Source organism: Phaenicophaeus curvirostris, chromosome 10, assembly GCF_032191515.1.
Source record: "Phaenicophaeus curvirostris isolate KB17595 chromosome 10, BPBGC_Pcur_1.0, whole genome shotgun sequence".
NCBI lineage: Eukaryota > Metazoa > Chordata > Aves > Cuculiformes > Cuculidae > Phaenicophaeus > Phaenicophaeus curvirostris.
In genome coordinates, this window is record NC_091401.1 from 24,318,799 (window position 1) to 24,346,762 (window position 27,964).

The following is a 27,964-nucleotide window of genomic DNA, read 5'->3' on the forward strand; positions in this document are numbered from 1 at the left end:
TCCATTTGGCAAAATATTTATTTATAATAAATCCGTTCAAAAGCAGTTGGTCACAAAGAATCCATTTTACAGTTTTAGGCTGTAAAGATGCTTTTGGTAGAAGTAAATAAACTGTCTCTTTTTACACAGTGTACAAAACTAAAGAGACATTGAAATGACAGTTAACAATAAACCACATGAAAACAGGAAAAATCTGTAAGACAAAGGCAAAAGCAATAGGAATCTGTCTGCGCACCGGCAATGCTGCCATTGTTATTTACCCGTACAAATCCTCAGCCCCACTTAGTCATCATACCCAGCACAGCTCTTAACCGCAGGTTTATGCTCCAGGAGAGGAATCTGATGTGATGTAGCAGCTCCAGTCACTCTTTCACAGTACTGCATGTCAACACTGGGAATGGTTTCTGATATGATTTAGACTGCACACAGTACTTTAATAGAAAAAAAGTTAATTACTCCCACTCCGTTGTTCCTGGTGGCTTTGATGTCAAGTCATACATCACTCGAGAAATGCCAGGAATCTTCTTAATCTCTGCCACCATTTTTAACACAACCTATTGCAGAGAGTGGAAAAAAAAAACACAACAACAACTCAGAAGAAAGCATGTAGAACAGACCTGATGAAAACTTTGTTCACACTAGTTCTGTTACACACAAGAAAAAGCTATTAGCATATTACCACCAATTATGAAATAAGATCAACTTCTAGAAAGCCTCTAGCTTCACAGTATCTGCAGTTACACTTGGAACTTTCTGATTTTTGGCACTGATAATAAACCAAGGCGTCAATCACAAGAAATGGCCCTCAGGGCAGCAGCTCTTCAGCTTCAAAACTATATCTTGAAAGTTCAGCAGGAACATAGCTGTTATCTCAGTATCAATGGTTTTCAGACTTTTCTCAGACCATCGTCTCCAGCTGAACCACCACCATGCACAAAGCAACAGCATGAGCGAAATCCCTTTCAAAACAAAAAAAGGGAGCTCTAATGGTAAAAAAATCAAAACAAAGAGGCATCCAAAGGGACGAATATCCATTGAGAGTTCTTCTCCAGAGCTCAAAATAAATTCATGTTAGGCAAAAGTATTCTAGATAAGAATTTACTGATCTAAGTTTAGCCTCCTTAAAAATCCCAGTTCACAACAATGCTGCTTACATGATGTGCTGTTTTATGGTGCAAGTATAAACTACATAATGCATTGCTCTTCATGGAAAAACAGAGAAAATTTTTAATCAAATGTGATTATTTTCCCTATAAATACAGATATCTTCCACAATCTCTGCTATTTTGTTACCACATTATTACCTAGCCTTTACATTTTGAAGAATGTGGGGGGTTTTGTTGGATTGTGGCTTTTGTGATGTCTGGTTCTTGGGTTTTTTTAACAAAAACTTCAAGGCTAAATGAATCCTCAATTTATAAAATGGAATAGTTGACATGGCAACTTAATCATTTCTTTTTAAATGGATAGGCTGCGTTAAAGCAGAGGACTTCAGCTACCTACAAGTACTAAACAATGTCTGCATGCTTTTAAAATATGGTTTAAAAAAGGTCAATTCCTGCCCTTCATTTACACTGCATTCTCAGAGATCAAAGTACTTGGAACTGGACACAGATAAAGTTTCGTGGAAAAATATGCCTGAACTTGACTCTTAAATCCTTTTAGTGACCAAAATAAGAAACAGCATACTTAGAGATATTAAACAGCAGGTTCCAGTAAAATCAGAAGTGGGGATCAAAGGCCATTCAGTAACCCATAACATTTCCAATTACTGATGCAAAAAAATTAATTTCAACATCCCAGGAATAGTCAGAATGTTCTTTCCTTTTTTTATTTGATGGCAATTTGGCTCAACTTTGATGGAAAGCCTTTAAGTTTGCCCCACCCATGTGCCAGATTCTCATTTTTTTCCCCCCAAACATCACCACATTCTCCCCAACGAATACTATGAAAGAGACAAAAAACTGTTACAAAATTAAGAGAGAGGGAAGAAGGTCAACAAGTCATTTGACAATACTAGTTCACATTGAGAAGAAACTTGAAAACCCATATTACCTCTTCTGGAACCTCATTACCAGGAGTGGCTGCAATGCCAGTCATAAAATCACTTGTAATAAAAGTTCGAATAACCACAGATCTTTGACAGGAAGGTTGTTTCTGTAGGGGGTCCCGGTCAAAATGCAACGGTGTCAGTATTATTGGCATCTGGCTAATTTTTCCAGCATAACCTTTGGAAAACAGTAGTACAAAGTGCTTTAATTTGTTTGAAAGACACAAATGTGATAGAAGTTTAACAGACTTTACAGCGCATACTTCAAATGATACACTAGGAGCTATGTTTATGTCTTCTAGGATCTTCTTGCTACTGCTACCACACCTCGGAAGATCACACTCATTACACAATTATGCAATTAGTGGTGCATACACTAAAACCACTCAAATTGCCACTTGAAATAATCTTCGGCATTTGCAGGCATGCAGAACAAAACCAGATAATCTCCGTTATCCCTTTAATTCGTTGTGAATGCAATTCAGGATCTACCTTCCTTCCCACATGGGTTTTTATCTATTCCCATATCAAGCCCAGTAAAGAGCTGTTCACAAGTATCTGAGTCTTTAACATATTTAAAGAAAGCTCTTACAGAGCTGGTGGTTGATCAGTAACTCCGGACAACCGCCTCTCACTATTTTTCCTTTTTAAATGTGTCCTTCTGAAAGCCGATACACAAAGCTCCCAATTTCTGCATTGAAATGATTTAAAAGTTTGATATTTGGGTGTGCAGCAGCCTGCAGAACCAGTCTAACAGTGATGCAGGATCTTGCTCTCTGCTTGCACCGGCTTCAGCTGTTGGTACAGGGAGTCTTTTTCACTAAAAAACTCACATCTTATTTTTGGAAGCAATTCATTCACACTAAGCCAAGTGTCACCAAAAATTAATGTGACACGTCCACAGCTTTACAAACACAAATGACAGTGTTATCATCACCATTTTGAGGCTAATTTTGTACAAATGCTGTTAAGACAACTTTGCAAACAGAATATGTATTTTCTAAATGAGCTACCCTTTTAAACTTGATTTATACAAAATATAGGCATGTCTAATGAACTGCTTCCGACACACACTACATCTTCAAATGTAACAAAGTAAAAAGAAAACTGAACCTCAGAACTATCATATTCGTAGACTCCATGCACTGTATCACAGAAGACTGCAAACTCCCTGGATGTTAAAGGTTTTAAGTATTGCTGTCTGCCAGCCTGAAGTGGTTGGTTTTACAAATACAGCATTCAATTAAGAAATATGAAACCACCGCAGGTAGTGAGCGTCATCACCATTAGAAACGTTGAACTTGGGCTCATTTCTTTCAACACAAAAAACCCACCATGATTTAGAAACTGTCAAGCTTCTTTATACAGTCTATTTACTTCAGGTAAATGCTGAAGACAAAGATCATCAGCAACAAGAAGTAATTCAGTTGGCTTCCAGCTGGCTAACAGTACGTTTTGCACAGGTTGGCACTGCAGTGAAGCACATCTCAGAGCTTTGTGGCATGTCAGCAGCAAGCATCAATGCCCCCAGATCCCCTACAATTATTTCTGCTAGCAGAAAGACTAGCAACTCCTGAGCATTAGCCATCAGCTTCTACAGCTTTCAAAAGACTCTTGCCCTCAATCCGCTAGTTTCTCACTTTTTTTTGAGATATTAGAGAAGCCTGTAGAGTTTGACAGTACCACTATAATAACTATGTCCAGTTAGGTTTGCAGGGATCTTGAAGAGTCTAATTCACAGGATGAGGCAAAGTACCTACCAGACTCCCTGAGAATATTGTGAGCCTCAAAATCAGCTTGACGTAAAGTGCTGAGGACTCCTGTTGTCAGGAAAGTGGGGGTGACATCTGTAGGAGGTTCTTTAACTGGTGGACCGAACACATACACAACTCTGGAAAACAAATAGGATGGTAGAAAGACATGTTTTGCATACATGGTGTAAAAGAGATTGCCTAAAGACTGCATCATTATTGCAGTGAGAAAATTAAACTAGGAAAATGTGTAATAATTGATTTTGCTCCCTAGCTATAAATCAGAGCTTGATGCAACTTCATGCGTACACTCTATAAATGTGACATGCACACTAGCTTTGGAAGTCAAAATGCATTTGTTTATTTTGGTTTGCTAGAGACTAGCAATAGCCTAAATATTACTAATTCAAGAGAAAAATCCTTTGGACAAAAACCAAAAATGCAAGCTCAGAGGTATCACAGTGCTTTTTTCAATTTTATTTTGATGGCACTAACAGTTAAGATTAATCTAAGAAAGCTACTTAATTAGCACTTAGGATTTCTATCCTTTCTCCTAATAGGAAACCACAAAAAAAATACCATTAGGTAGTAAATCATATTGTTAATGGATAGCTGTGGTTTCATTACAGTGCACTAACACTGTAATAAATGAATCTACCTAGCTGCATCTGTAATAAACTATCTTCCTAATTCAAAGGAGTCACATCAGCTTTATCTTTATAATCTCATTTATTGTGGTTCATATGTTGGAGAGCAAAAAGCGAAGTATAATACTGTCCAAGAGGCCTCATACAAGGATTTACTACGATGAACCTGCTCTTCTCAGAATCACAGAATAACCAGGTTGGAAGAGACCCACCGGATCGAGTCCAACCATTCCTATCAAACACTAAACCATGCCCCTTAGCACTCGTCCACCCGTGCCTTAAACCTCTCCAGGGAACGTGAATCAACCACCTCCCTGGGCAGCCTGTTCCAATGCCCAATGACCCTTTCTGTAAAGAATTTTTTCCTAATGTCCAGCCTAAACCTCCCCTGGTGGAGCTTGAGGCCATTCCCTCTCGTCCTGTCCCCTGTCCCTTGGGAGAAGAGCCCAGCTCCCTCCTCTCCACAACCTCCTTTCAGGTAGTTGTAGAGAGCAATGAGGTCTCCCCTCAGCCTCCTCTTCTCCAGGCTAAACAACCCCAGCTCCTGTTGTTTGAGCCTGCAGACACATGCCAAAAATACTTGAATAAAATCCAAAGCAGAAAAATACGCAAGGTTTACATTCTGCATTTTTGTTTGTAATATAAAGTCTGCAAGCACAGCTGTGGACTAGACCAGCTATTTCAGTGCACTCCTCCAACTGTCAGCTTCACTGTCCCTATAAACAGCAATGAAAGATTCTGGAAACACCTCTGGGAGTTTTGCTTTACCAGGATGTTTTATATTCAAGGAGGGCAGTTTTAAATCCAGAAGAGCTTAAAAGAAGACAGAAATGCTGTAACTCCAGCACATATCTTGAAATTGCACAAGCAATCCTGATTTTTATGCCTTCTTTTGTTCCCTCTGCATTTAGTTTAAAGACTTTTCTTGCAATTCAAGATCTCACCTTTAAGAATAACACCTCTTTTGGTAGGTGTCACTTACGTGCCAAAATAAAGTTTTGCTATAAGCAATTACAAGCAGTTTTGTCAGAAAGCCTACAGCCAGGCAAGGAGGATATGCATTCTCCAGACCTGATTTAATATCTTGGCACCTTCAGTTGCTAGAAGAGTTATAGAACCAAGTAGCTAGAAAATGCATATTCACAACAGAGTTAACAGTTAAGAGTAAACTGCCTAGCTTTGGAGATTTCCTATGCGCCATTGGAACTGACAGTCCCACGTAAATTCCCTTTTTGATATAAAGCAACAAAAATACTGTGTGACACTACAACTCGTAAGCAGGCTTGGAATCTTTCAAATAAGATACTGCATAAGTGACATTGGATGTTGTCTGATCAAGTGCTTCAAAAAAAAAACCGAGATAGACTACTTCTTTTCCAAGCCAGTAATTCCAGAAATAAACCTATTATTTGATTTTCTGTGTATTTGCAGCCTCTGTATGATATACCTGTCCGACATGTAAAAAAATCCTATCACAGATTGAATAAGAGAATGCTTGTGCATGCTGAACTTCCATATATTAAAAAGATCACTAGGAATAAAGATAATTTGAGATAGTTACCTGTTTATATTGTGACACATGCGTGGTATGAGCCTGGCAAGAAACATGAGAGACTCCCAGTGTGGAGCATCTTTACTAGAGATCCCACAAACGTAGCTATATGAACGACAGTCACCCTAGAAATTAAAAGACAAACAATAATGGAACATTAACTTCGCTGCCAAAATAGTTCACAATCCTTTCCCATTCACACTGTAGTTACAGGACCATGTTTTGTGCCAACATTTAGGAGACATTAAGCTGGTAAATTCAGTACGTGGAGAGATACCAAGTGAATGAGAAAACACAGAGAATGACAACAGACCTTTCAGAAGCTAACAAGGGTGTATAAAAGGAAGGATTCATATAAGGTGAACACGACATGGGGATTGATTGTGTATTGGTATTCTCATGACACCATCTGAGAAAGGAAGGCCTGTGATAAAGTACAGAAACCTGCTGCTGACACTGCTATTTAAAATAGTAACAAAAGCCGACTGCAAAGAGTTACAGAAGCAGCGCACAAGATGAAAGCGGCTGATAAGAGATGTAATTCCACACTGATAGTGCAAAGAAAGGTACTTTACACCTACGATCACCCGAGTAAAGAAATCTTCCATGTTGCTACACTATTCCATGAGCGTGCCAGCTCAGCATCTGGATTTGGTTTGTATTTCTGTCACCACAGGACAGCCCACAAAAGGCACATGGCATTAGCAAAGGAGTGTAAGGAAAGAGAACACTATGCCAAACACATTCAAGTGTTCCCCGACCCCAAATAGTCTGCACTGCTCTGGTTCCTTTCATCTCAGGAATAAGGATATAACACCACTCCAGAAAGTACAGGAAAGGGCAGAGAGCATGTTCACATGCAGGAAGCAATGGGTTTTTTGGCCAGCTTAGCCTGGGACTCCCAGGCCTTAAAAGGGCAGGAGGATTACCGTAGAGATCTACAAGATTATGATCATCACGAAGAAACTGCTTGTAAGTGACCAGCATTATTCAGCTGTAATGATAGCCTAAACACAATACCTGGCATTTACTCAAGTGTCTACTCAGATATCTTGACACCTGTGCACTACACCAGCACTGACAAATGACAATAGCACAGGTATCACAGCCACTTCAAGTTTATGTTCTTGAGTCAAGCCATTTATTTACAATCTTAAAGCAGCAATTATTATGCTTCACTAAAGCCTGCCACACTACTATGAAGTGGCTTTCAGAATATCCCTGGAATGAATCTTACCTGTACGCCCACAGTTTTGATTGGTAACAAGAAGGCATTCAGTGAATGTAGGCTTGTGATCTGCATCAACTTTTCCTGGTCTTCTTCAGATGTACATGCTTTGACCCTCTGCAGCAACGTATGTGGCTGTGCAATGATGCAGAAAGAAAAATTTTGATTAAAAAAAGCCCTCAAGCGCTCAAACAGAACTTAAATAATGATTTTATTTATATTGTAGAAGCATACATTTTCTTAAATTTAGTCCACATTTACCTGTTGGAATATTTAAAAAATACCTTTCATTCAAGAACTAAAATTCAGCAAAAGGAATTTGATCTGATTGGACCGCACGTAGTTTAAGCTGAAGCTCTCCAAGGCCTTAGGTGAAGCTCTTTTCCTATAGTCAGTCTCTCCTTCACAAAGCTATACTTTTCTTTTTTGTTGTTGATTTCAGATACAGAACAAACCTACATCCCGTTACACTACACTACAATTCAACAAATTCTCAAGGAAATGCTCCCTTCAGAGTTTTGGAAGTAATTTTGAACTTCGGACTTACACTTAGAGCAGACCTCTGCTTACAGCTTTCTAGCCCCAAGTAGTTTTATTTAAGTAAGCTTACAGCAATCATGAAGGTCATAATTAAAATATTCAAAATATAAACATCATCAATTAAAAACTTCAGGACATCTGGCAAGCACTAGTTCCTCACTCCTCCATTTCATTTAGACATTCAGTGATTGTTAGGGTACACAAATCTAGAAAATTACAATTATTTCAGGGAGGGAAAAATTTTCAGTCATGGAGAAATCTCACCAGTCACAGAGCAAAAATTTCTACTCTGCTATACCAAATGGTTTCAAGAAAGTTGTACTGGAATGCACGGCTCCTTAAAGGGACCAAATCAGTAGTTTGAAACTTTTAGCAGCTTAAATCTCAGCACAGGTCTCTACTGAATGATCATACTACTTTTTAATGCACATTATAATTTAGCAACTTTGTTACCTTCTTAACACTTGCAGAAAAATCTGCAACTATTTTCAAAATGTTGTTTGTTTCAGGAAAGTCTTTGCACACATAAGGCTCTTCAGCACATATCACTCTGATTGCTAGGCCAGGACCTGCAATGCCAAGTTGAGAAAGCATTAACACTAAATAACAGGAAACTTTCATCTAAACTGTGACAGCAGCTGGAAGAGCAGACCCATCACTGAGTACGTCATGTACTGCCATCGCACTCCAATTGTCTTAATACGCTGCAAGACAAAAAGCGCACAGTATATAAGCAGTTCATTCCGGAACAGTATTTCTGTTCTGTATATTTAAGCATTGTTTACAGAGTCACAGAATGGTTTTGGCTGGAAAAGACCTTCAAGAGCAAGTCCAACCATTGATCCAGCCCTGCTAAGTCCACCATCAGACCATGTCCTGAAATACTACATCTTTAAACACTTCCAGGGATGGTGATTCAACCACCTCCCTGGGCAGCCTCTTCCAATGCTTCCAGACCCTTTCAGTAAAGATATTCCTCCTAATATTCAACCTAAATCTCCCCTAGAATCTTGAGGCCATTTCCCCACATCCAATCCCTAGTTACCAGGAAGAGAAGACCACCCTTCACCTACACCTTAAACAGAACGGTTGTTTAAAGCAGCAGTTAGTGGTGATAAATTGGGGTAGATGGCAAACCCAACCCACAACAAACCTCCCCCTTCACTTTGCTTGGCATATAGTTGAAACTTGACTGTTTTTAAAGACCTCTGACAGCTATTGGACCTTTTAGATACTTATAAAAAAGCATCTGCAAGTGTCTGAAGACAGCTTCCTGCATTTCAGGTGATCATTTCTGGTGCATTTCTGCATCATTTCTTGCATTTCTGGTGCATCAGCACAACAGCCTTCAAGTTCTACCAGTGCCTACAGTGCCAGGACAGCTTTAAAACGCATGCACAGAATGGACAATGGATGGGGGCTCTCCTATATTATACACTTCAATGTTTTCGGGTGGAGAACTGTTTTTATTTTCAATGCAATCATTTGCAAAACAGCAAACACCCCTTAGAGAGGCAGGCAGATATAGGCCATTATTTCAAGCAAGATACGTTTGACAGCATAGGCAGCATTCAGCTGCACTTCACTTATAATTCTTGCTTTGGCTTATACAACTAAAGCAGCTGAAAGTAATATCAATTACAGAATTATACCTTAATCACTATCCATAATAAAGCTGCTCCCAAATGTTCTTTTCCTTAAAAAAAGTCCTGCTTCCGTAAAAGCTAATAAAGTCACCTTTTTTTTTCCTGTTTAGAAGCAAGATTTAGGCTCCAACATAAATTTGTTCTACAGGTGAAGTATATGTTAAACAATACTGATGTGATCCACGGCCCTTCATTAAGTAGCAGAGACCGACTCTCATACCTGGGAAGGGATGCCTCGAAACCAGCTCTTCAGGAAGACCAAGTTCTCTCCCTAGCACTCGCACTTCATCTTTGTGAAAGTCTTTCAGTGGTTCTATTACTTTCCCCTTAAAAAAAAAAAAAAAAAACACAACAAAAAAAACAGCCATTTACATGCCAGCTTACATATTTCAAACAAAAAGCCTCAAATGTTTGGGTTATGGCAGTCAAGTTGGCCTGCTTTTCACAGCACAGGCTGCCTACACTTTCATAAACACTGGAAAGAAACGTGTATATGAATGCAGGCTTCGAAAAAACAGTCACAGGACAGAGGCTAAGAGAAGGAAGTTTTAAGTTCGTGCCAGATGTATCTATGGCTCATACTGTACAGATACAGCTAGAGGTCAAGCCTGCACTGTCTTGTGTAATTCAGACCTTTCTTCTCTTCTTTATATGTTCAAACCAATCTAAAAGACTTGCAAGTACTTTGTACAGTATGAGAAGTGTGGGTCAGTGAGTTACTTTCTCTTCTAAAGTTGAGCGCTTACTAATAACCACACAACCTCCAAAATGGTTCTTTGATGCCTCATGTGTTGATTCTTTCTTATTTTATAATAAAGTTGGAGAATTTACCATTCTAATGTCAGAAAAGGCAAAGCAGGGCAGTCTTCTACATTTGCTTCATAAGCTAACAGTTAAGAAAAAAGTATACAAGAAGCTTTCGTGCGCTTTGGACTAAGCAGGATCAAACGGGAGAGCAATCAAAGGAACAGGACTGGGGCTGCTTATCTTCAGACAGCTCAACCTCCTGTGTTCATACCACCTTCAGCCTCCTGGCCATCACCCACGGATGCCCATGTCGGGCCATCTCGGAAAGATTTGTGGGTTCTTAAATTGAAAACTGGTAAACAGACTGTGTGCCACTAGCGTACTGCTGGCAGACACCCGATCAGGTTACTAGTAACGTGATGCAGAAGCTGCATAAGAACAGAAAGAACTCAATCCTGGGGCAACCTGAAAGAACTATCCTGTATTTCAACTCACTGAAGTGTATTATTTTCATTCTCTCTAAGACAGACAAGAATACTTGCAGTGCTGAACATTGCTAGAGGTTCAACAAAAGGAGAATTTTGGCCCTCTCTCTCAACAAGAGTTGATTATCTTTTCCCTAAAGCACTGTCACTGATCTTGCCTGAATCCATAACGTGCCAGATTGGGACCATTGGTACCAAAAGGTTACTGACATTGCCTAGTGTTCAGAACAAGATACAACAGCAGGAATAAGTGACCTGTTACATCACAAATTGCAACTGAACAAGAACAAAGTTGCCCAAGAAGTCTTAAACTACTCTCCTGCTAGAGACATTTGCTATCACTTTGTCTCCTTACTAGGATGCAGGTTTGTTTTGAGGGTTAAAAAGTAAAAGAGTGAGGAAACAGATTTCAGCTTGCAGTTGAGAACACCTCTGCTCACACTGAATGAATCCACATTCAACCTGTTGACATATTCCTCAGTATCCAACGCTGGGCAACACTCAATTTTGACTACTTTGGGAATCTACCAACCAGAAAAAAGCATAATGAATTGCACCATATTACAACAGAATCTGGAATACGATCCCATGAACAAGGGACAGCTGCAAAACAGTTGTTCATTTTTGATACTCAGCTTCACATCTGGGAGAACCAGAAGGATACACCACTATCCTCGTTTCCATTTACCTCTTCTCTTAACTTTCGAATCAGCTCTGTGTCATTATGATGAGTTTTGATGACTTCAGCTTTTCCACTTGCAACAAGGGAAGCACTTTCAATGAGATCAGGTCTGAGGGTACCCTGAGCAAGAAAAACCTCTTCAGGTTTCAGATTCATTTCTCCAATAACTTCATTGGCAATCTAGAAAGCAGAGAGAAAAAAGAAAAGTGTCCTGATCTACCTTTTGATTGTCAAAGGTCTAAAGGAAGATAATGGATTGCCTAAGAAATGCTACTAAGCTGCAAAAGCACAAAAAATTCCAGGAAAACAAATAGTGACACCAGCCTACTGCTGAAATAGTCCTATAATCCCATATTTTGTTGAGCAGAAAATGCAAAATATACCTTCGGCCCATAGGAACATCATTCTCCCTGCATCAACAACACTGATCACTGACAGATGGAAAAGGGCTCCTCTTCAGCGAAGTGATGGGAGCATCCCCCAATTCACATCACCGATCAATCTGCTGACACAACATCCCATGGAAGTTCATGCAACAGAAATGAGCAGCCAACCAACAATCCATATCCAAACATGAGAGTGGAACTACAATGCTTGTGAACCATGCTTGTGAACCGTTAGGCTTGGCCTAACGTACCAATGGCTTCTCAGTTCAACCACAGCTTTATACCACTGGTAGCACTGAATGCAGTATTTTAGAACACTCTGACGTAGAAGACACATCTAGAAATCATATCATTAAAAAACCCCAACCACCAAATAATTATAAATATTACCTTAACAAAGGTGTCACCAATAATTTTTCTTTTTTCTTCCGGACTTGTAGTCATATTTAAGGTCTTGCTAATTCTTTTCCGTGGAGTTCTGTCCTCATCCGAGATGGGCAGAGTTGTTGTACCATTATAGAATGAATGAGCTGCATTCACCACTGCATGAAACGACAGGGATGTTTTGGCAAAGGAAGTAAAGATTTTATGCAAGGTTGGGGAAAAAAAAAGTTTCACTCTGCTTTAAAAATAAAAATAATTCCAGTCCTTTGACTATTAACTGTGTTAAATAGGGCTGTTCAATACCTTAAGAATTAATTGTAACAAGTATTTTACTTCTCTTATTAACCTACACCAGAGGGCAATTGTTTTCATATTAAGGGGTTAGGCAACCGTGTGTAAGTTCAGTTCTTGCTTCCCCTCTTAGATTATCATTTACTTGCTTTATTTGAATAGTTTACAGAAAGGTATTTCCCCAAGGCCTTTCTGCAACCAAAATTAAATGATGCACTACTTACTCATGGTACATTATGCCTCTTAATTTAGAGAGGCTCTCAATGCAGAGATCAGCTAGGAGGCTCTTTGGCACCTTTTACCAGCACCGAGCTCCACAATCTACAGAAGGAACGTTTGTAGCAAAGGGATTCCCTCAATTTGTTACTCTGGCAGACTGCCAGAGCCCAGGTTTATTGGTCTACAGAGTGCAAGAATAAGGTATAGATTTTTTGACTTAAAAAAAAAGTAAAATTAATTTTTTTTAAAAAAGACACACATAGAACAAAGCTCAGACTTCGCTGCATCACGATACTGCAGCCCTATCTGCAAAATGTTAATGTGCAAGCTCCCTGCGCTGTTTCACACTGTCAGGCTAGTGGAAAGCATTGCTCATCTTGTGCCACACTTCGTGGCCAAAACATAAGAGGATCACCTGACAACAGCACTTACACACAGCCCCAGGAATAGGCAGCTATTACTTATGAAATAAATCAGCTAGGCAACATAAAATAGCCCTCGTTGTCTGCACAACTCAAACATACATAAGTTGTCTTCTCAGACCTCCTCATACTTCAGGAGGCAAAGAAATCTAAACCTTCTCATCAGCCATGGCAAGGTGCTTTCTGCAATCTCATAATGCATTCCTTCTCAACAAGCTACTGCAAAATCATCTAAACTGCACCTATTTAGAATCCAGGAAAGCAAAAAACTTAACTTGAAAAGGTAATTATGGCTATAATAGCATTTTAATCACCCAAATGAGCTCATAGTTTAAAAACATGGAGAACAAGGACAAGAAACAAAGCCCCAGCAGAGGACAGTTAACTAAGCTACTGAAGAAAACTGGAATCAAATGAGTTTTGCACCAGCTGTAAGGGATTATTTATCTATCCATCAGCGGAAAAATGAATGAGTATAAGTGACTGAGACTTATCTGCTGCTTTGCTGTGCCCCAACAGCAGATATCAGACCTCAAGAAGTGAAGAGATGGGTCAGTGCATTGCACTCACCTATCAAATAAGCAAGGCTAGAAATGTTGTGAATAGGCCTAGGTTGTTCCACATTAGCAACTGCGCTTTGCTATGTAAAGTCTGAGGACTGTGAAGATCAATTCAGATCAATGAAAAAACACACTAAACGTACATTTTAAGAGACTGGCCACATTGTCAGTGGTATTAGGCATATTTAATAAAATTATGGTACCTTTAACTTGAATGCCAAGTTTTTTGAGTGCCTCCTCCACAGACTGACTCTCTCTTTTACGCATAAATCCATTATCTATGTGTACAGCTATGACCTGATCTCTGTTTAAAGCTCGGTTCAGGAGAGCAGTACACACTGTTGAGTCCACCCCGCCACTGAGTAAAACCTAAGGATGAGGAAAAAAGGGAAAAAAACAAAATTTGGTCAGCTGTATAGAGGGAAAGTGTTAACAAGTAATTCAGATATAACTATGAGGATCAGAACAGACTACTATTGACCTCTCCATGAGTTAGAAGACAATGATTTGGGAGAAAAGAAGTCAAACAACGTATCAACCCAGTTATGTGAACTTTCCAAAACCTGTTTAATGTACGACCCTAATTGAGACAATACTGCATTTTTCAAATTAACCTGAGTAACTCTAAGTGCCAATGTTTCTGTCAGGCTTTTGGAAATTACCTTTCAGCTTCAATTCAATCTACTACTTACCAGGACTTTTGATGAGCCCACTTTCTCTTTGATATTTTGAATGCACTGAAGTTCTCTGTTTTCCACTGTAAAGGTACCACTGCATCCCGCAATATCATAAAGGAAATTCTTCAGGATCATTTTTCCATTCACTGTGAGGCTAACTTCAGGGTGGAACTGTGCTCCATATAGTTTTTTAGATTCATTTGCTATGCCTTCGTTAATGCAAAGAAATGAGCATGACAAAAATGAGAAGTGAAATGCATAGCCAAGAAAATCAAGCATATGCTTTTTGAATTAGTTATTCTGCCATATTTTGGTACAAATTACCAAACAAAACTAGAGATTCTGGTTAAGATTAGGAACAAATGTACTGTTACACAGCCAGAACACACAATCCGTCAGAAACCAAGGAGAACATATTTAGGCATCCTAGTGAAAACAGAGAATCAACTACATTAATCTTTACCTCACCACATAGTGCCTCACACAACCCTGCAACCAACCCACACTGACACAGCTGCACCAACACTAAAAGGGCTTTGATGGCCAAGCTGTGCAGGGCTGTGTTTGTGAGAACCACCACTCCATTTTTTTAACAGTCTCTGGAGGGTCACTTTGAGTAGATTGCAATTCTGCACCTTGCAGCAAGTTAAATGTTGGTCATAGAGGGATTAAACAAACAGTAAGGAAACTGCCCAATGCCACTGCCCTACGAAAGCCTACTTCCAAAAGCCAAATTTGAAATTCTTCCCTTTAGACATCATCAAAAGACAATTTCAGGACAGAATAAATACCTGCTATAATGTTCCCAGACTGTGCAACCACTTTGAATCCATCAGCTACTTTATCCACGCTGTCTCCATGAGTGAGAAGAACAAGCTCTTCCTTCTGAAGGCCCCTAAACACAGATTAAAAACTAGAATAAACTAAAAAAAAGGAAAGATCCAACAACTTCTGTTTCCAAGAGAAGCCCTCAGAATCTCCATAAAAGAATTATCTTGATTGACCGGGCTCATTTGAAATATATGCAAGATTTCCTTCCCAGAAAGTCATCTCCAACTCTGAGATGTCTCCATTGGAAGCTGTATAAGTTCTTGCACAACACATTCTTCATGCAAGAGATGATATCTCTCAATTCAGAAGGGTTTGTACTTTTTTTATAAACCTGTTAATCTTGAAATATCCCCTCTTTGACACATAGAGCCAGCTAGAGTCTATCAGGAGACTCGGAGTCCTGACTTTAATTTCAATGAAATTAAGTTTTCTTACTCAAAACTAAGTGTATTCAGGACAATTCGGGCACCTCAGACTTTAGGCAGGGGATAACATTCTGCAGTGGTCCCCTGGGGAAAGTTAATATAACTGGAACACTAGGTGTGAGCAAACTGTTAGAATTCTTACAAGGAATTTGAGAGGCATTGACAAACTAACTAGAAATCTAATTCTGGTTTTATAAAACATCACAGTTTTAAAGGAAGGCAGAAAATGAACGATTTCATGCCTTCCATTACCGTTCAAAAACTGGATGGGTGCCAACCAATACAAGAGTAATGCACTGCAAAGCAGAAGGATATAGGAGCATAACAAAGATTCTCATGTTGTGGTACATTTTACGGTGCCTCAAGGAAGGCGTTCTACTTTGAAATAAGGCGTTTACATAATATTCCAAGCAAATACATCTGCATTTCTAGAGACAATTGAGAATCTATGCCTAAGTATTTGTTCAGCTAAGTAACTTGCTTACTGATGAACACACTCCAGACTGGTATTTCCAATATTGTTTTGATAACTCAAAATTTCTATGTACCTGAACAGCGAACATGTGTTATCCAGGGTGATGCTGAACACTCCATCTTCTCTAACACTCTTCTTGTGCACTGTACCTCCAAATACCTTATTCATCATCTATCAAATAGAAAAACACTAAATGAAGCACCACACAATCCAGTATCCCTTTATACTTCAGTCTGCCTATGACTGACAACAGCTCAAGCCCTCCAATACATACCAACACAGCTTTTCATTATTATACTCATTAGATATATTGTTTTCCAAAATTATAAAAATTTTCTTCAAAAATCACTCATTGTTCTGTATTGAGCTCATTCCCCTCTGCCAGCATCACTGGGGCCTGCTGTCGCACACAATGAGCAGCAGGAATTCACAGCAGTGGACAACAGGTAGAGATTTGCAAAACAAAGCAAATTCAATAGTGTACATCTACTTGCACTTATAAATGGCTGCTCTACAAATCAGCTGAGCATCCAAGGCCAGTTATCATCAAAACAGTTAAGGTGCTGAACAAAAGTCTGATTGCTCTATCCTTTAGTTAAGAGCCCTCAGAAAGACTTAAACTTCTCAAAATCTGGCCTCTCGAATCTGAAGAACCAGTCAAAAACCTGAGTCTACTCCCTTACAGTGTTATTGTTGTGACTCTTAACAATCCTTGCTATATCACAGTGATATTTCCAACCAGTTTTTTTCCTTTCTAAAACCTTACCTTGTCGTTTGGAGTTATCTGCATCTGAGATTTCAGAAGTCTCAAAATAAAGATTTTTTTTTTCTCCTTGGAAATGTAACTAGTAACTTAAAAATATTTGCAGTTTCCCCTTCCAACTACTTTAATTTTCAGATATTTAAGACTCCTTTTTTTACCTAGTTTGATACTATACTTATTATGCTTGCCCAATTTCTATCTTCTATAATGAAGTAGCAGTGCATTAATACACATACTTGATTCACTTCCATAAAATCATCCTTAAGGAGCTGTCCCGCTTGAGGCTAGCTAACATGGTTTTCAACTTGCTTGGCATTTTAAGGCAGATTTTAATACAACACACATTTCCCTTTAGAACAGGGAGTGCCAACATTGTTTCTGTAATTAAGAGCCTTTCTAAAGGCGTTTTTCCAGCCATTATTCAGCACCTTTGAAGGCCTAGTAAATCCTTAACCCTGGAAAAAACAAAGATGCATAAGTAGAAGTCAAGCATCTAATCCACCCCTCATGTCCTTGGAAGTTTGTTTCTTCACACGGTTTGGATACCCTAGATCACTGCAGGATCACTAGGCCAACATAGGCAAATGTTTTGGGAGGGAGTGTTTAAACACTCTGAAGAGCTGTGCTAGAAACATTCCACACTTGAAAACCAAAGGGAAAAACTATTTCATCTGTTTACATAAGGGGCACATTCTGCAATATGTACTAAACAGAATTAGTTAGTGCCTGCCAGGTTATATTTGTTGTGACAAAAAAAGGCAGCGTGGAACTCAATTCACAGAGTTTAAGCAACAAAAAGCCATTTATGTTATTGGTATGGCAGAGCCAGGAGAAAAATATGCAGCATGCTCAGTTTACCGATTAGGAATTCAAAATTATCTTCCGCACGTGGCATACTGCTTATATTTGAAAAAATAACTGAACATGAACTGCTGTTATAATCAGAAATGAGGCACAGAAGACAGCTATAGACAAACATATCTCTCAACAGCACCTGCATGCCATAGCAGATTCCAAGAACTGGTTTTCCTATTGTAAATATCGCTGGGTCGAACCACGGTGCATCTTCCGCATACACAGAGTTTGGTCCTCCAGATATAATGATAGCTCTGCAGACAAAAGATAAAGAAAACATTAACTCAAATAAACACATTCTAATGTAAATGAAGTGTTTGCTTTAAACATTGACACTGTCTCACAACACTCGTAGAACTCTAGATTCTGATATAAAATTTAAGACAAACATCCTAACATACAGCTTAATTTCACTATGCTACAGCTGTCAAAACCAGCAGCTTTACCAGAGAGGTATTTCATCAGTTCAAACAAAGTCAAATATAACCCATCTTAAAAAGTGACTGTATTTCAAACTCCTCATATCCAAGTGTCAACTATGAGAGCACAAGGGCTAGGATCAAAGGTGGAATATTAGCGTCAAGATCTATATGCTTCATGGTGTCTGCACCATCTGGACATGGCACTGCATTCAAAAAAGACTCCAAAATTTCTAAAGAAAACGTCCCTTAATCCATCCTGATTAGAAAGTGAGATGGCATTGGCACAAGTTGTGCATTAAAGGTCTAAGACATGCAAGCATGTATGGTTGGAAGTTAATATTTCACACTGTAACAGAAAGATAAATCTTTTCCAAGGGGAAGAGAGAGCTTTTGCACACCATGATGATTTGCAAGATTGCGAATGGCTGAAGCACCAGCCAGTTGGGCAATGGTTTTTGGCCTGGGCCCAGGATCGAACACGGGTGTACCAGACCTTGGACTCACATACTGTTTATTTCAGAGAGAACATCAAATTTGTTATTCAGACTGAGAAATGCAGAACAGGACAAGAGAGAAGGTGCACACGCAGGATTAAATGCATCTAATAAGGCTTTCTTCTAGCATTATTTAGAGCGTTTGTCATGCGAGTACTAACAAAATAGAATTTTGCTATTTTTAAGCAGCAGAAGCGGGCAATGTGCTTACAACATCTGTACCACAGGCAGAAATGATCATGTAGTAACAAGCCCACGTACCAAACACCACCTCTCAGCCGCAGTCACACAGGGTACCTGCTCCCAACAGCACACAGCCAGGTCTCCCCTGCAGCCCACCCCACCCTCGCCCAGCCTGGGCTCCTCGGGGACGAGGCGGAGGGCCGGATAGCGGCACCTCTCAGAGCCTGAGTACAGCAGCTCGCAAGCTGGAAGAGGCAGCTTTTATTTCTTTGTATGTCAGATCTACAAGCGAGGTTTGGAATAAGCACACAGCTTTCCTAGATGCAGTTTTACACTGAACAATCTTGACAACTAGTGCCTGCTGTATAAGTACAGGCACTTCTGTTCAAGTCAGAGACACGATGCGTTTCCTAAGCTCAGATGCTGCTACAAGGAGCCTGAACACTTAATGCCTGGTGGTATTACTGCTTCTAATAGCTCCACAAACAGAAGCACTTGCCTAAGTGCTGTGTGTACAGAACACTAATTAAAGGAAACGTAGCTACACCTACAAGCTGAACACTTTTGAGAATTCAAAATAGTTCTACACTGTCCTATTCAAAAGGTAGAGTCTTCATATTGTTTTTTCATACCAATTAAAACCCCACAGAAAGGCTATCAAATCAGCCCAAGTATTAAAGTGTAAAATATTATGAATTGAGTGTGAGAGAGGAACCTGCATTTTCTCAACTGTTGAGAAGAAATTAAAACTAGCATGGGGTATAGATTTTATAAGTTTTACTGCAACATCCTGTTATTTCTTGCGTATCTTCTTGTGTTGGTATGAGTATACCCTTTTCTGGTTTACCTTAAACCTCTTCCAAACCAACCTGAGCTAGCACTGGAAAGCCTGTTGGCTTAAATGGGTTAAACGCAAATCAGGAACCCTGTGGAAATCAGGATCCTGTGGAAACTGCTAATGCTTAGGTCCCATTTAGACAAAACTTGTCACTAGAGATGTTCCAAAACGATGAAAACAGAGAGGCTGGCTTTTTAAACACATCACGTAAATACAATTTATCAAAATGTCTAATCTAGCTGCCTGTCTCAAACCTCAGCACAGACCAAAGTGCTGCCCCTCAGCCGGTTCAGTGCTGCAAACATGGAAACCTGACTATTCCCATGACACAGGCAATATATATCGGAATCTTGCAGTAAAACCACAAACTCATTTTTACAGCAGTAAACAAAGGCACCCAACAGCTGGCACCGGCACTTGTTCAGTTTTCCTCGATGCAAATGATTGACTGAGACTGTGAACACGAAGCTTATTGACCAGTCTGGGTAACCAATAACCTGAAACCAGTATCTTAACCTTGAGAAGGGACACATTAATGAAAAGGTTTTGCCTGATTTTAGAGAGCAATCATCTGGAATGACAAGTCCCACAGGTCCAACCACGAGTCTTTGAAGAATCTTCAACTGTGAAAAGAAAGGGGGAAAAGGTCTTCCCACTACAAATGTGCGTCAATGCAGCACAGGTCAGAGACAAAACATCACTAGTACTATGACCTGCACCTCTAATCCAACATGCAGGAGATGGCAGGAATTCTTCTTACACCAGTAATTTGGTGTGTCCCTCTCTAAAAGACTTGATTGTTGGGTAATTTTAAGACTGCGGCTAGCAGGTTGGGGAGGTTATTGGACTCATTTGAAAAGCACACATGCCCCGTATTCCTGGATTTGTACCAAACTGACAAGTAAGGTCTTTGATGATTTGTAGGCTTCAGGGTATTCGTTTTTCCCACACGAGAGGCACACCCTGGCAGGCCTAATAAAACAAAGAAATGTATAAAGCACTAAACTGGGAGACATTTTCTTGCTACAGACACTGAGCACTAATTTTAGGTTTTTTGTTACTTCCCAGAAAGAGTTTGTTGTGATTTACCACAATATCTTCAGCATCCAAGTTAAGGTTTTTGGGGTTATTTTTTTTTAATTAAACCAAGAAAGTAATTTCTAGAAACTTACAAAACTTGTTTTCTTGATTAATAGCTACCCTAGTTTAACAAGTAAAACAACAAGATCATCTAAATTGTTGCAGATACATATTTAAAATGCAACCTCTTAAATTATACTGTCAAATGGAAATGATTAAAATGACATCAAGGCATAAAGAAGCAAACATACAAAATTTGTATTGGTACACAAGTTTCCCCAGCAAAACTCAGGTGTTTCTGTGGATTGGCTAAAGATGCAATTGTTAACATCATTACAATGAAAGCGACTGCACATAAAGCCCCAGGCAATTACCAGTGGTTCCAACATCCCCCAATAATGTTTGGAAGAAGAGAACAAGCAAAGAGGCAGAGGCACCGCAGGAAAATACCTACCGAAACCCTTGTTCTCTGATTGCAAAGGCTGGTGTTTCCAAAGGGAAGATCTCAGACTGGACGAACAGCTCCCGCACCCGACGATCTATGACTTTTCCATACTGTGCTCCAGCATCGAGTATGACAACGGCTCCCTCGTAGTGGTGCTGCCCATCCTTGAGGTCTCCTCCGGTGTTCTCCGGCTACAAACAGCAATCATGTCAGTGTTTGATGGCGACACACTGCAGGCTTTAAGGCAGATCTCTTAATATCTGCAAAGCTTGTCCAAGTTGCCTATATGTTAATTAACGATTAAAATCACAGACTAGCAGAGAACCTTCTAAAAAACTCTCCAGTTTATAATGACCGGTGTATCATCAAGATAAAGGAGCTACACATCAACAGCACATCCCTCCCAAGCAGCTACACAAACATGCCATCCCCATCCCCAAAACCAAACACAGTGTAAATTAGGGGGAAAAAAATGCTAATAAGCTAATGAAGGCAGAGCTTTCTATAAATAAGAAGTCATGTTCACCACTACAGTCACTCCAGCTTTTTCCACTTTACAGTTCCATAAAAAACCCAGTACACCCTATGATAATTAAGAGCACGTGCCTCTTTCTCAAGCAAAACAGGACAGTGCAGTCAGAAGAAAAATGTTTTTCTCCATCACATTGCCTCATAGGCTGAACTTTCACTTAACAGAGAGAATAGAAAAGGGAAATTGAGAACAAATGTCTCTGCTAAAATGATTTTTTAAAAAAACAACTTTTGAATGCAGCATTCAAGCAGAACGTACATCAGAACAAAGCAGTGGTTCTCTTTGACTCATCACATTTGAATCTGTTCGCCAACTTCAGCGAAATCTGAAAAAGGGCTAGAAAAGGCAGGGCAAGTTTCTCCTGTTTTTAAAAGAAATTGTGAAGATGCAGCTATTCTATCCAAGTGTCTTTATTAGAGGATCTTGAAGAATGTGAACTCAACCACACTGTAAAAAAAACACCAAGAAATAAATGCAGAAAATAATTCTCCTCCTTAAAGATAATACTCACTTTGAGGGTGTTTTTCCCTTAACTTAAAGCTTACACCATTTCCTTGCCAATTTCATGAAGGAAAAACCAAGAAGGGTTTTACTTTGGCAATCCTTGCCTCAAAACACCTCTTGAAGCTTATGACCATTTTAAGTTTTAATTCTGACATGTTAAGAGTTGTTCTGCATGTCGTATGAGGCAACGCAGCCTTCAACCCAGGGCTCACAGGAGGTTCCCACTGCTGCTGCCCAGGCTCCAAAGGAAGCTGGGGCAGCCTGCAGCACACCAAGGTATTTCCACGCAGATCAGATAATCACCCCACATCAACCACAGATCATTCTGGAGGACAGCATCATCCTCCTGGCAGAGATTCTCCCCAGCAAATACACGGCAAGGGTCGCCTTTGAGCCTTCTCCCTCAGCTACCAAGAGACATCTCAGATAACCGTCTTCAAATTTTCCAAGGAAGGCAAGCACGTTGCAAACTTCCAAAGTTTACACTAGCTGGAAAAGGCTTTATTTAAATTAAAGGACATAAGCAGGAAAAAACAATGCTAAAACCCTCAAAAGCCTAAATCCAGTTCAGAGTCAGTTACTTCATTTCTTTCCTTCAGCTGGTAGCTGAGTGAGCCCGATGGGGAGCTCTTAATGACTTCTAGCCTTGAGTTACAGAACTAAAAGGGCATGTGTTGGGGGAGAGCAAACCTTAGCAGCAAACACCCCTTGCAACCCCCCAGTCGGACAAAGAGAGGTCACCAGATTCCTGGAGGGAATCGCTTTTAGAATAATTCTGGGTGTTTTCAGATCGCAATTTCTAAATTAGCAGTTCTTGCAAGAGAGACTAACATCCTTGTTCTTTCCTGATCCCATCTTGTAGCAAACACTATTCCTTCCAGTGCTGTTTTTTTATCAAAAGCCTTAAACTGTTCCAGAGCGTGCTATAGCTCATACCATGAAGGGACAGAGCTCCACGGCCCTCTCAGCGTTCCAAGAGATGAGAGTGGGACATCAGCAGTTCCCTCTGGAGCACAAGGCACACCACGGGGGCAAAGTCAGCCCTTGCTGAAGGAGCAAGAAGAAAGCAATACAACTCTAATTTTTACATTTCACAAAATACTAAAATTACAATTTGTTTTTTACATTAAAAAATACTAAACCCAAGTCATTGGGTTTGGCATCAGCTCAGATGGACCTGTGACCAAGCATTTATATCTGTAAATAAAGCTCTTTTACAGCGCCCTGCCCTGAAGGCAGCGAGTCGCTCGGAGCAGTCAGGTGTAGGCAGCTGGGCTCAAGCTACAGCTGAGGGGGAGACATGCGTGAAAACAAAATGAGCTCACAGTTACCTTGGCAGTAGTGTGAGAAACATTGCATAAGGGAGTGTAAGTAGGTCTGTGTCTCAAATGAACCCGTGCCTTCCTTCGCTCTCCTCAGGAAAAGCAGGACGGTGATACAAGCCCTGAACGGGACCAGCCTCTGCGCTGCTGTCACCCAGACACCCAGTGCCACCACTCTGCTCCCGAGCTGGCTGTGTGCTCCGGCTCAGCAAACCCCCTCCCCGTCACTGAGCCTTCCTACGTTCTTCACTCTTGTGAACTACAGCATCATTTTGCACAATGATCAGAGCGATGCTTTCACAAACAATTGCAGCAACACTGGAACCGCTTCTTAATCATTTCTGTAGCCCTGAAACACGTCTGCTTAAGGCTCCAAGTAATGGCTCATTGGCTGGGTTTTGCTGGGAGACCATTAATACCTACCCAAAATCTCAAAAGCCAGCACCTAATCAGAGCTCAGAAGGTTTTTCCTCAGATGACGCTAACGGCATTTGGGCTAAAATCCAGTAAAAGCCCTGCATCCACTAAGCAGCACAGATTGCTTTACGCAGAAGATGTACGAAGAGCAAAGCAACGTGCAAGTCAGCAGAGGGGAAAAAGAGAAGAAAACAAAAACCAAATCATTCAATCCATGGCCTAATAACTCACCGTTCCCTTAGATGTGGGCTCAGAGTTACCTAGGGGCTGAAATTATTTCCTCCTGGCACTACAGGGGATGCTGCCAACTGTGCTTTCCTCCTGTAGGCAACCCTGCAGCACAACCCCAGAGTAGGTCCATCCTGGGAATGACCACAGGCAACCGTCACCACATGGACTGCGTCAGAGGAGCTTTAGTATTTCACTTTGGAGTGAAAGTAAAGCTGCAGGAGGTTCAGCTCTTAAGAGAGCCCAATAGAAACAGTACCATAAATCACATGGAAAAAAGAGGAAGGAGAAAGGCGGTAAGTCACTACAGGATCTGGCTTTATTTATTTCAAGGCACAGTTCCAGACTAGAGACTTTGAATCTGAATTTAATAGAGGAAACTTCATTTAATAAAATAAATAACAATAAAAAAAGAATAGATGCTGTCAACTTGCAGCCAACATGGCAATCGAGCTCATGTGTTTGTATAATGCACACGTGCTAGGGGAAAGGTAGAGAGGACACCAGAGCCCAGAGGTTTGCAGCAAGCACCTCTTCCTAGTGAGGATTCTCTGGTTTCTAATAAAAGCTCTTTTCCTCCTCAATAGAGGTATAACTAGAGTTGCCTTCTCCTGGTCTATTTTCACAACAACCTGAAGAAATAAAAGCTCTTTTCCACCTCAATAGAGGTATAACTAGAGTTGTCTTCTCCTGGTCTATTTTCACAACCACCTGAAGAATTTGCTATTTTTGAGAACTTTTGTCAAAGCTGGTTTGACAGCTGCTCAAGGCAGTTCAGGTGCTGAGGCAGAACAGAGGCACCACTGCAATGTCCCAAGACGGGACTAAAATCAGAATGGATCTTGTGTATGCCAAGAGAAGAAGCGGGGGGGGAAGTCTATATTCAGCTAATTTAAATCATAAATCACCCTGAAAACCACAAGGCATGTGAAAGATTCCTGCTCTCCTCTGCAACTGCTGAGCCAAGTAAACCAATGACACCATCAAAACGTTATATCTCCAGACTGCCGTTTCCCTGTCTCACAGACCCCAGACGTCAAACTGAGATCCCAACTGTCACATAAAACATATCATCACCTCCAACCACACAACAAAGTTCAGTCTCAATCCATCGTTTCAGCTCGACCACATAGTAACGTAAGGAAAAAGATTCCATCGCTGCTGGGGCTTTTTGTATCAAAAATTAATTATGAGTTCTATAATAAGTGGTGGTAGGAGACCTGCCTTGCATTACCAGCTAAGGACACCGCGTATCTTATTCCTCAGTGTACCTACTCAGAGCTTTAAACAAAGTTTACAGGTCCCTAACAGCCCACTTCTACAGATCAGGGTATTTTTCAGCATTTCACACACCCACACGCTTGCAGAATTTTCATAAATGCAATTTATAAACAATATTACCACACAGAACAGTCGTATTCTGGAGCACAGAGAAGCACCTGGCAGAGCCCAGTCTGCAGCAGCAGCCCCTCCACCACAGCCCTCAGCCTGAGCTTTCACTCACAACAGTAATTTAGGACAAGCCGAAACCAGGAACCTCAACTTGGCACTTGCAAGCCAGCACAGGTTTACAAGAGTTTAATTGTTTCCCTGTGGTATTAAAATTAAGCAGGTATAAGAACACATACTCACTGTTTTTCAAGAGTATAAAAGCAAAGTAACTTCAAGCAACCTCCAGCGCCCATATAAGAGCTCCCAGCCGTCATCTCAGACAAACCTGAACTGGCCTAAGTCGCATGCAGCTTTCCAGTGCCTGCTGGGACCCGGCCCCTGCGGAAACCGCTCTCCTTACCCGCTTCCTGCAAGAAGACGGCTCAGGGAAGACAAGCTCCACATCATACGGCCAGCTCTGAGACCAACCAGCCTTGTGGAGAGGAGCCCTCAAGAGCAGCTCCGGGCAGGAACAGGGATTGAGTCAATGGTCAAGGATAAGCGTGCCAGAAAGCTTCAGCAGGGAACCAACTGAGCACTTAAGAAAACCCTGTCAGAGTCACATTTTCTTTCAAACTGGATAGAAAGTCCAGAAGAAGGTTTTTACCCTACTACAGAAGGGCTTGACACAACTTAGAATCATAGAATAACCAGGTTGGAAGAGACCCACCGGAACATCGAGTCCAACCATTCCTATCAAACACTAAACCATGTCCCTCAGCACCTCGTCCACCCGTCCCTTCAACCCCTCCAGGGAAGGTGAATCAACCCCCTCCCTGGGTAGCTTGTTCCAGTGCCCAATGACCCTTTCTGTGAAAAATTTTTTTCCTTATGTCCAGCCTAAATCTCCCCTGGCAGAGCTTGAGGCCATTCCCTCTTGTCCTGTCCCCTGTCCCTTGGGAGAAGAGCCCAGCTCCCTCCTCTCCACAACCTCCTTTCAGGGAGTTGGAGAGAGCAATGAGGTCTCCCCTCATCCTCCTCTTCTCCAGGCTAAACACCCCCAGCTCTCTCAGCCGCTCCTCATAAGGCCTGTTCTCCAGCCCCCTCACCAGCTTCGTTGCTCTTCTTCTTGCAGGGTTTTGGTACAGAAGCTGCACTATCAAGAAAAAGGTTCTACTCCATAAAGGCCCAAGGGTCATTTTATCACGCGGGCACGCAAGAGCTACACTGACCCCCATCGTTTTTGGCACTGTCGCTGCAAAGCGGACCCGGGGCGATGCTGAGGGAGCGAGGCAACCCCAGGGGTCACAGGTCCCGTGCAGGCACACCTGCCTGCTTCTGCAGCAACGAGGAGCACCAACTTGCCTCTCCAGTTGGCTGAACGAGTCACCATTCCTAAACGGATACAACGCGTGGCTCCCTGCTAGGAAACCTCTAGCCATAGCTGGTTTCACTGAATCACAGAATGCCAGGTTGGAAGGGACCTCAGGAATCACCTAGGCCAACCTTTTAGGTGACGTATAGTGTAAGTGAGGTGGCCCAGAAGCCTGTCAAGATGAGCCTTAAAAGCATCCAGAGTAGAGGAATCCCCCTCGCCTCGCACTGAACAGATCTGGCCACACGACGAGCCAGCATCATCAGAATCCTCCCATAATCAGGACAGTGGAATCAGTTGATGTTCTCAGCGCAGCCGGTGGTGCAGGGAGCAAGGTGGGGGATGCGGGAGGCACCGGACCCCCAGGAACGCACCAGGACCCCTGGGACGACACTGAACCCCCAGGGCGAGCACCGGGACCCTAGAGGAAACGCATCAGGACTCAGGAACACAAAGGGATGCAGGTGAGCACCGAGACCCACCCCAGGTGGACACGGGGATGTGGGAACACACCTGCCACCAGACCACGGGCAGTCACCAGGGTGAGCATCAGAGCCCCGGGAACGCAGCGAGAGCCCCGGGCGGGCACCGGAATCCCAGGGATAATGCACGGAGGACACGCAGGGTGGGCACCGGGGCCGCAGGACCCCACCGGGGCCAAGGGGGGCACCGGGGCCGCAGGACCCCACCGGGGCAAAGGGGGGCACCGGACACCAGAGATGCGGGAATGGACACCGGGCACGGGGGATGCGGGGCACACACCTGGGGCACGGGGCAGGTACCCGACCCACGGAAACACACCGGGCCCCGGCGGGGCATGCGGGAGGGCTCGGGGGACACCGGGAGGAATACCGGAGGGCTCGGGGGACACCGGCAGCGACGCCGGAGGGCTCGGGGGACACCGGGAGGGCTCGGGGCGCCGCCACGTGCCCAAGGCGGCATCCGCCGCGGGCCGTGGCCGGTGCGGCGGCGCCAACCGCCCGTCGCGGCGGCACAAAGCACTGACCTTGGCGTCCCCGTTGCACAGGGCCATGGGGGCGGCGGGGCTGGGGTGGGGTGGGGGGGCAGCGGCGGTAGGAAACGAAGAAAGGGCCGCCGACGAGCCCGGTCCCGCCGCGCCGAGCCCAGCCAAGGCCG

At 41.9% G+C, this 27,964-nt stretch overlaps 1 protein-coding gene across 1 annotated transcript; it reads right to left on the bottom strand.

The window, feature by feature from the left end:
- On the bottom strand, nucleotides 1–27,936 carry GMPS (guanine monophosphate synthase). The gene is made up of 16 exons (XM_069865128.1): nucleotides 27,834–27,936; nucleotides 21,088–21,269; nucleotides 17,756–17,870; nucleotides 16,072–16,169; nucleotides 15,059–15,162; nucleotides 14,283–14,476; nucleotides 13,794–13,959; nucleotides 12,105–12,256; nucleotides 11,335–11,508; nucleotides 9,635–9,740; nucleotides 8,222–8,337; nucleotides 7,238–7,363; nucleotides 6,010–6,125; nucleotides 3,811–3,941; nucleotides 2,056–2,228; nucleotides 1–554 (listed from the first exon to the last, which is right to left on the bottom strand). The coding sequence occupies exons 1-16, from the start codon at nucleotides 27,858–27,860 to the stop codon at nucleotides 453–455; spliced, it is 2,082 nt and encodes a 693-aa protein (XP_069721229.1). The 5' UTR covers nucleotides 27,861–27,936; the 3' UTR covers nucleotides 1–452.
- Between the last annotated feature and the right edge of the window lie 28 nt (nucleotides 27,937–27,964).

Coding starts and splice junctions, on each gene's coding strand:
- GMPS (XM_069865128.1), bottom strand. CDS start 27,860: ATGGCCCTGTGCAACGGGGACGCCAAG. Junction 14,477..15,058: donor GTCTGGGAACATTATAGCAG/GTATTTATTCTG, acceptor GCATTAACGAAG/GCATAGCAAATGAATCTAAA. Junction 11,509..12,104: donor TTGGTGACACCTTTGTTAAG/GTAATATTTATA, acceptor TCTGCTTTCTAG/ATTGCCAATGAAGTTATTGG.